Source organism: Hippoglossus hippoglossus, chromosome 1 (genome assembly GCF_009819705.1).
Source record: "Hippoglossus hippoglossus isolate fHipHip1 chromosome 1, fHipHip1.pri, whole genome shotgun sequence".
NCBI classification, from domain to species: domain Eukaryota; kingdom Metazoa; phylum Chordata; class Actinopteri; order Pleuronectiformes; family Pleuronectidae; genus Hippoglossus; species Hippoglossus hippoglossus.
The window spans coordinates 10,295,821-10,305,575 of record NC_047151.1 but is presented as its reverse complement, the minus strand read 5'-3'; the positions used below and the strand labels follow the sequence as shown (position 1 = coordinate 10,305,575).

The 9,755-nt window shown below is 43.1% G+C and overlaps 1 protein-coding gene across 1 annotated transcript; it reads right to left on the bottom strand.

The window, feature by feature from the left end:
• Positions 1-60: 60 nt before the first annotated feature.
• Positions 61-9,092, bottom strand: LOC117761485 (transcription factor AP-4-like). The gene is made up of 7 exons (XM_034585424.1): positions 8,705-9,092; positions 6,021-6,186; positions 5,754-5,852; positions 5,248-5,418; positions 3,635-3,781; positions 3,376-3,546; positions 61-2,886 (listed from the first exon to the last, which is right to left on the bottom strand). The coding sequence occupies exons 1-7, from the start codon at positions 8,791-8,793 to the stop codon at positions 2,731-2,733; spliced, it is 999 nt and encodes a 332-aa protein (XP_034441315.1). The 5' UTR covers positions 8,794-9,092; the 3' UTR covers positions 61-2,730.
• Positions 9,093-9,755: the final 663 nt, after the last annotated feature.

Here is a 9,755-nt window from a genome sequence, read left to right as displayed (position 1 = left end):
CCACCTGGTGGACAGAAAAGGTCACACGTATAATTGAAGAACTCCAGTAATCAGAAGAGGTGTAATAAAAAAAGTACAAATTTTATTTTTTTTTCATCTTTACAAAGGTCTGTTTACCCAAGTTTTTTTTTATAAACAAAATATAACAGCTTCTCATCGACCTGGACTGATGGAAAAAAATAAAACAAAACAGAAATCACAAATAAATGTATAAAAAATAGCTCGTCACCGAAAAATGGAAAACGGGACCAATACAAACGAATGAAAAAGTCAGAAAAGCAGAACACAATAGACAGATGTGAAATTGCGTCACAGCGAAGGGCTTACGAAAAATAAATGGCAAAAAAAACGACCTTCCTCATCATTGATTCAGGCAGTACAGAACAGCAAGTGCTTCATATCAAATATCGCAAAGTTCCACCAAACGACAGCAGTGCTGCAACACAAAGTACAAGTGTTTTTCTGACCAACAACAAACCTCAGCTACACTCCGGCTGTGGTTTAACTTGTCTGCAGAACAACAAGCGCTTTAACAAAATGAGCCCCTCCCTCCTGGTTTGGCATGAAAGACACTAATCTAACCAGACATAGAAACTGATGTCAGCGACTGAAGCGTCCACACAAGACAGTTTCACACTGAACGCATCAGTCATGTGATTATAGAAAAAAATTATATGGAAAACCCATAAAAAAAATAAACAAAAAATGTCAAAACAAAATCCCACTTTAGACAAGAGGAAACAGCAATTAGTAACATGCATTCAATTGGCAACAGAAGACGTAAAGAGATCAAAAGACGAGATATAAATCCAAAGAAAAGGAATGTTTACAGCATCAAGTCGGCGAATCAAATCGAGTGTGACAGGAGAGACGCCCGGAGCAGGGATTTCCAGTCAGATTCCCGGGAGAAATACAAACGACGAAACATGAGGTGGACAGACTCGGTGCGATTTACAGAGAGATGGGGTTTGTAGGGGAAAATCTGCAGTTCAGTCCTTTAGGTTTATATTTCCGTCTCAATGATGGAGGAGCGCTTTTTTGGGGCATTTAATGCACTGAAAACATACATCGACCTATCATCACCGTGCTTAGTTAATAACTAATAACTTCAGCTGCTGAATCCTTGTTTGACAGTTTTCTTTTGTTAAGTGATGCTTTTGGGATGGAGTTCAGAAAGAAGTTAACCTATTATGTTCAACATAGAATGTGCTGCCATTTTTCTATCCACCCTGATCCCCTGCTTTAATTCCATAATATGGAAACAACAAATTCAGGAAACATGATTAAGTGTGAAGTTACGTAATAGTTCTGGCCTTGGGTTCACTGCTCGTCTGTGGAGCACCAGGTTGACAAATCCTCTTTGCACGAAGAGACGCCTACATTCTTTGATACAAGCGTATCAAGTTTCATACATGTACTGTAGGTGTAATGTACACACCTACCAACGGTGCATAGATAACTTCACCTCGTGTATAAATGGCACCGACAAATGGACTGAAGATAGGTTTGCATAAATAGCAAAAAACTCTAGTGCATAGTCACTAAAATCTACAAACCAAGAGCAGAAGATAAGACTGAAGTCTGGAGGGAACACTGGAAGCCTTCATGCTTCGTTCGCATGTCAATCCTCAAAATCTGCTTTTCAGATTTTCAACATCAGCCGAACTTTACATTTTCTCAAAACTGTATTCAGTGGGACTGTATGAAATTGATTAAAAATCAACGCCAGTCGGTTACAAAATGCTGGTAAATGTTTTCAAGTCACAAACCAAAATTTGGTTCTTTTTTTTTTTTTAAGTCAGGGGAGCTACAACCACCATCACCAGCTAATACCAGATGAATGGGCCGACTGTGGTTGAAACCGTTCTTAATTCATGTGAAGGCCTCCAAACCTCCAATTTAAAAGTTGTTAATCTCGTTATAACAAAACGTTCACCTTAAACATTCAGTAACAATGACAAGGAAAAAAGTTAACAAACACGTGGACAACATTATAACCAAAAGATGATTCATGTATATTGTTCAAAAGCTTATTTTGTAAGGGCTTTTTTTTCTTCAAGTAAATCTGATGGAATTTCTTTCCATGTTTCCTCAATTTAACTTTGTGATTAAGTGTGTTTTTTCCCAAAAGTTTAAATTTTGAAATGCCCTCTGTTGTAGTTTGTCGGGTTTGAAAGGACATAAAAGGGGAATAAAGACAAACAAGGTCAAGACAGGGGAAGAAATAACTGCCACTTCACATCCCTTTACAGAATCAAGAGCTGCTTGCTTATTGTGTCGTTACATTCAACTCTCCGTTACACTAAACCCATTAACATGTAGCACAAATAATACTGTCAGCGTGCCAGAGACGACGGGTAACTGATGCTGTGACGGTAGCACACACCAACACAAAAAAGAAGGGCAGACGGATGAATGATAGCTGTTTACGAGCGGAGACCCTAACATTTTCAAGTAGCGACAGACCGGCTCAGACACTAAAAACAGCCTCGAGAAATCCCACGGGGCCTCCTGCGCACGCTGACCATCCTATGTTTTCAATCTTCAGAGATTTTACAGTACAAGACTGACACTGAGCTTAACCACTGGATGTAGGAGTTTGGATAATGCCAAAGACAAATTCTCTTTTTAAAAAGTAGTCAAGCTCCTGGAGGGAATTTTACAGTGAGTAGGCATTTTAAGTGTTTGTGAGAGAGAGAGAGAGTGTGTGTGTCTGTTTGGGGGGGTGGGTCAGTTCATTGAGCAGTCCTCTCCCTCCGTGTCGGTGTCTGTGTCTGAGCAGGCGGTGTCCATGGCCGCGTGGGCGGGGCTAACGATGACGGCTCTTCTCTGGTCCTCCTCAGCGCTGGCTCTCCTCTCCTGAGTGCGTTCAATGTGCTGGATGGCCTGAGAGGAGAGACGATGGAAAACACTGATGGATGCGGAAAAGTTTCACTCCACTCAGAGACAGATCTTAGGTGAAAACAAATATTTTGAGTATTAAATAATAAAATCTAGAATGGTCCTACAAATGCCAGGATTAAAACAGTCCCCTTACATTCAATGTTCACTTTTTCACAGTCATTGAAATCAGTCCCATAAATGTACCTGATTTCCCCCCCAACAAAATCCATACATTTTTGTCTGGGAAAACTGTGAAAGTGTTGAATAACAACTTTTGTTTCAATGTTAACTGAAGGGGGAAAAAAATCCTGAATCCACACCAAAATTTAATGGGTTCTTCCTTGACCCATATCACCTCCTTCCACGGAGGTTTGTGGTAATCAGTTCATTTGTTGTGTGTAATCTTCCTTACAAACTAGCACCCAATCAGACAAGAGTAGAAGAAAAACAATACCCTTTAAAACGTCCCCATAGAGTACAACAAACATGTACCTGCACAATGGTGTCCAGGTTCTGTCTGGACGTGGAGACAGTGCTGGTGTGGGCAGACGGGCTCATGGTCACCACGGTGACGTGATGGTGGGGGTGCTGGGTTAGTGTCGGAGCTGGGACGATGACTGTGGCGTGATGGGTTGGGGCAGGGTGAGTGGGAGGAGCCAGCACCTGGAGGACAGACAAGATATGAATGAGTTAAAATAAGAATGCATTTTTCCTTGTGTCTTTTCTGTGTGTGGGTGTTTACGGCTCTCACCTGCGGACTGTGTGTTTGCCGGTCGGCAGCGTGGATCTGCTGCAGCCGTAACAGCGTCTGGCTCTGGATGAGCGCCTGCTCCTCCTCCACCTGCTGGGTGATCACCTTCAGACGCTCTGGGTGCAGCTGGGTGTCCAGAGAGCGCACCTGTGCACACACAAAATACACAGGTATGTTTATTATATCAAACCACTTAAGACCAATTCACACATATACAAGGCCTTTAAATTACTGAGCAAATATACATAAAAACCTAGCAAATATAACAATTGATTTAAGTTCTAGCACAATCATCTTGAGCACTGGTGTTACATATTAGGAAATAAAAAGATTAACGTTTACACACTTGGCTTTTCACTGCCATTAATGTTTTACGAACAGGTTTGATTTGCCTAATTTTTTTTCTCCTCTGCCAAATGCATCCAGAGAGTTGTTTGGGATCAAGGATTTTCATCTGTTTAATATGTGGTCTCAGTGCTGGTAGTGCATATAACTGGACCACTGACAACCAGAAATAGACTTGGAAGCGTTCAAGATAATTTCCCAGCTCCTTGATCAGAGGATGACATTCTCTTTGTTCCCTACGGCTTATCAGGATTGGATGGACCTAATCCTCCTCACTGCTCGACTCCATTTCAGAACTGCAAACTTTTGGAACAAAGAGAATAATGTTCGCCTTCTTGTGAATAACTTAAAAAGTGCAATGCTAAAAATTTTGGAATCCCCCTTTAAAAAAGTCCTGTGTTGTGAAAATTCGTAAAAGCTTTGACAATAAAGTCACTACGGTCATTTCTCGACCCCTCACACAATAAGATAGACAAGCATTCAGTTCAGATCTAAGTGTTAAAAAAATGGGACCTTCATTGTATGATAAACACACACACATAGTGAAATGTTCCCTACTTATTTAAGACTCATGAGAATTATCTCACTCCTGCATCTTACCTTCTGTTTACATTCCTCTTTCACTGCCCGTTAAAGTTTCTGTTTGTCTTTACCAACTATTGAGTCGCCTCCGTGGTAACCTGCTGTTCAGGTAGATCCAGGATGTGAGCTGGGTGCCAGGCATTGGCTGGTGGTGACAGGTAAATCTGTCACCAGCAGCAGCTCCCACCGTGTTAAAGTGGACGGGTGATCACGTAGGGTAAAAATGGCTGCTATATCTGAAATCGGGTTTGTATATGTTGGCATCTAATATCCAGTGAGACATCTAGATTAGATAAGTTTGTGACCTAAAGATGTGGACTTAATTTTCATCTGCGTTTCCTCCTCTTTCTATGTTCACCTATTATGTTTTATTTCTAGTTGAACTGAAGCTTGAGCAATTGTCTGTTTTGAAATGTAAACATTAAATTTGGAATAGAAGCAGTGTTCAGCAGGAAGAGGTTATGGTTGTCTTAGGTCATGATCCTCATCGTGTGGCCTTCAGCTTCAATTGACAATAGACACAGAAACAAAGCATCACAGACCATAAGCACGGATCAGATTGAGAAGTTAGTCTCAGAATCAAAAACGTACCGTCTTTGTTAAATCTACTTCTTCCTTCACTACTGAAATAAATGCTGAGAACCTTTTGAGAGCAATTTAGCCATTTATGAGTCATAAAGTCTCACCTGCTCCTCCAGCTGCATACGAGCCGAGCGCTCCTTGTCCAGTTGCTGTCGCAGCTCTAACATTTCCCTCCTCAGCTCCTCCACCTTCTCCTCCTCCAGAGTGTCTGGAGAGCCGATCCCTTCATCCTTCTCCTCCGCTCGCCTCCTCTTTGGTGACGAACCGCTGAACTCCTGAAAGGACACCGAGACAATGTAGAGTTCAATTTAAAAGAGTCAATGTGCATATTTCAAACTATTGGCCACAACATAAATACTTTTGAAAGAGAGCTTTGATTGACAATGCTGAGATGCATTATCAAAAAGCAAATCAGAAGCTAAAAAACAACAAAGTTAAGTCTCTGCAGTTTTACTGTATCATGCATGTGAACAAGGTCAAACCTGCCAGTGGATGGGAAAAGTTGTTAGTGGTAATGTACGGTATATATGATCAGTCTAGAATGGGATAAAGCAACCTGGTTTTATCCACATGGAGACACAAAGGTGGGAAAAAAGGCACCGGCTATTACCTGGATGAAGCGTTTGAGCTGGTTGTTCTGTGCCAGGAGCTGTGTCTTCTCCTGCTCCAAGGCGAAGATGTAGTCCGATGTTTGCTGCAGGATGGCCGCCTGGCAGGGATGAAAAGAGCAGCACAAGGACATTTAACTTTAAAGACAAAACCGTTGCTGAAGCAGAGAGGAGACTCCAATCAAGACCAATGACCCCTGTGCCCCAGCTTTTAAAGATTCATCATCCTGAGCTATGATCTACACCGTCAAAAGGTCAAGTGTTGGCACCTTGCTGAGTTTCTCCCCGTCTGTGTGGGGCAGGAGTGTTTTGAGGGACTGGAAGCCGGCATTGATGCTCTGCATTCGCCGGCGTTCGTTGCTGTTGGCGATCTCGCGGCGGATTCGTCTCTCCTGGTCCTGGGCCGTCTCCGGACTGAGCGGGATGTTGGCCAGGCTGAGGTCAGAAAGAGAAACATGATCACTATTCTGTCCATGCAAGAGTTGTTCCCAGTGAGGCTGTATAAGCTCCTTGTTTGCATAATCTTGTTATAAATAAAATATGGAAATATCCTAAAAATTTGCATGAGGTAGTGCATCAAAAATAAGGAACTAAATGTTGTTTTTAGTTTTGATCAGACTGCTTTTTACATTTATTTTATTTTATTTACTAGATTGTTTGGTAATAAAAGAATAGTTTGTCCACAAAAATATTGGCATACGGTGACATTATCAACTGTCGACTGTCCAAAACCGCAAAACATTCAGTCTACTATAATGTACGATCAAGATAAGCAATCATTTCTTCAACTAGAGAACCAGAAACCATCAAATGTTTGTTTATTTTCCAAAATAGCTGGAAATTATTGGATTCCAATTAACTAAACTGAAATATTTTCAAATAGGTAGTTTAAAATGTGTTTAAATTAACTAATTGTTGCAGCCCTACAGATAAAAGCAGAGACAAATCCTGGATTAATAAATCTGATGCTCTGCGACAATAAAGCTCATGATCACCTGCAATCTCTGACACTCAGAACCTTTAACCTGGGGCTTTACCGGACCTCCCTCCTGAACTCTCTACATTCCTGAGGCGAGCTGCATGGAGGTCTTCTGAGTTTGACTGAACTCTGTGCCCTCTCACTCAACTCCACCCCACGAGGGTGGATGTTATGGGGGCAATACCATCTCTTAACATATTTACTCAGGCTGGGAAATAGGTGAACCATTAAGGCAAAAAGACGGTCACCGGACCAAGAAGACAACAAACCTGAAGAACCAGATCTGGGATGTTTAGAACATTGACAAAGGTCTGACAGAGGGCACAGCTCTAGCTTGCTTCAACAAAAAGATCAGTGTGTGTATGTGTGAGGGGGGGGTCTCTGAGCTAAATTTAAAGAGTCTGACTTGATTTAAAGCTGTGTGTTTACAAGTGAGCGAGTGTTTACAAGTAACTAAAAGCACAGACAGCGGTCGAGACAATGTCAAAAGCTCTAAGTTCCTCAAATGGAGTAATTTTGTACTTGTATCTTATGTGGAAAGTCCCTCAATATACACATCTGCTGGTTAAACCCCTCATGGTGGCTGCAACATTTAAAATGTTATATTGGGACTAAATTAACCAACCATGAAAGATGATTTCTTGAACACGTGCTCACTTCATGAGGATGTTTAAAACAATGGTTCAGATCTACTTGATAAGGCGGAGGACTTTGACTTGAAATGGGGGCTGTGCCACCCATAAAAATAACCATAAATGAAATTGTATCAAATAATATTTATTATTGATAATAATAAAGTATCTGCTTGTATGACCGTGAACTGGCTCTTACATACACGTGAGCATATTCATGTTTTTGTCTTTTACCTGGTTCTGAGTGTTTTTCTCTTTTCTCCTTCAAGTCAATTCGCTCTACTTCTTGACACTAAACATTTGTGAAGATTGTTGTTTATTGTTGTTGATAAATAAACAAGCCATTAATAAAAAAAACTGATTCCGATCGATCAGCTAGAAAACAGCCACATGTGTGAGCGTGTCTGGTTTCCTGCAGGGGAACAAATCCGCTGTTGACAGCTGGAGCCGCCAGGAGCTGCGGACCTCCACCATGGCCGGAGGAGGGCGCACCTGGACGGCAGCAGCGGGGAAATGTGACTCCGCTACAGCCGCAGGCCCCCTGGCATCATGGAGAACAATGCTTTCCTCCTGCTAACCGAGCTAGCACGTCGTCGTTAGCCTGCTGCTAACAGACACACACACACACACACACACGCCCGCCTGCTGATAACAGTATGTGTGTCAGTGAAACGAGCGGGTTCAAGTGAGGGAAAATAAGTCGGTGTGTACATCCACGGTGCAGCAGGAAAACACTGGCAGCCAAGTAGCTAGCCAGGCTAAGCTAATTGTAGCACACTACGCAGCCACGGAGCTTTACAACGACGCGGAAACACCAACTCCTCAGATCCTTATTCACCCCCTCGACACCGAACCAGCCGCCACATCACTGCAATAAAACCGAGTTAAACCGTGTGATGAAACGTGTCTTTACTAACAGGGGATCGTGTTCGGAGCAGCGCGGCAGCGGGCAGCACGTTAACTACCACGTGGTTGCTGTTCCACTGGACGCAAATGTATTGATTTCGTGCGGGGGATTTACATATCCCAGAGCCGAGCGGCGGCTAAACGCGCCCGGTGAGTTGCAACATGTCAGCGGGGGGAGTTACACGTAACGACACGGGCGGGACACACCGCGTGTCCCCTCGCCGAGGAGCGCGGCGGCGGCGGCAGCTGCCACAACAAGCGGCTAATGTCCACAACCACCGTGCTGCCAGGGCACCGCGGCGGAGCTAACGGCTAGCATGCTAAGCGGAGACGGACCGCAGCTCTCACACGCACACACACACACAACAGGGACAGACACGCGCTACGGGCACATGAAGGAGCGGCGCGGTGTGGAGACGCAGAGCTGCTCACGCACCTGCAGAGACCCCCGATCACGTCCTTCTCCGTCTTCTTGAACTGCTGCAAGGAAGACATCTTCTCGGTGGGCATCATGAAATACTCCATGCTTTCACAGCCGCCGTCTCCAAGCCCGTGTGTTCCGTGTCCTCTCCCTCCACCGCGTCCCTCGCTCACACGCTGCGATGTTCTGGTCCTCGCCCGCACGGATCTCACGCTTCTCCTCAGCGGCGCATGTCTGCAGATCCCGCGGCAGGAGCGTGTGGATGGTCGACAGCTGCGCTCACAAAAACACACGTAAGTTGAAGCTGTGTTGCTTCTCGCCACAGCTGATGGGGTTCCCTCCAGTGTGTGTGTGTGTGTGTGTGTGTGTGTGGCCTCCTGCCTCCGCCTATTGCCTCACTGTGTGTGTGTGTGTGTGTGTCTGATGCCTCCGCCTACTACTCTGTGTGTGTGTGTGTGCAGCTGATCCGTGTGAGGCGGGAAACAGCTGGTTGGAATCAGAGACCGTTTTCCGGAAAGCAGAACAAACAAACCTCTCTGTGTAAATGTGCTGGAACAAATCAGACCCTCACACACCTCAGGCATTATATAAAAATACATACATGTTTATGCATCTATATATATATACAAGGAGATATACAACACATATATATATATATATATATTTGTGTATTTTTTGTTTGCAAAAATTAGGCTGCTCAACTTCACAAAAGTCTGACTATTATCACATCTTCATACTGAGTGTTCTTATAAATTATAGTATATTTATTTCACAATTGCACTTTTTTTCTCTGTTTTGTCTTTTACGGCTATAGCTACTTTATTGTTGCTATGGTTTTATGCACGATAACATATGTATAACCAGTGTGTCAATAAACAGCTTGAATCTTCAGTGATGAAGGAACAACACTACGTCACTTCTATGACACTAATGCTGAAAGTTTACTATAGATAAAGATAATATAGAATTATTACATTTTACTCTAATGACATATGTTCACATTATAGGTTGCATACATTTTAGCTTCATCATGTCCCTGCTAGTTATATTATTATATATATATTTG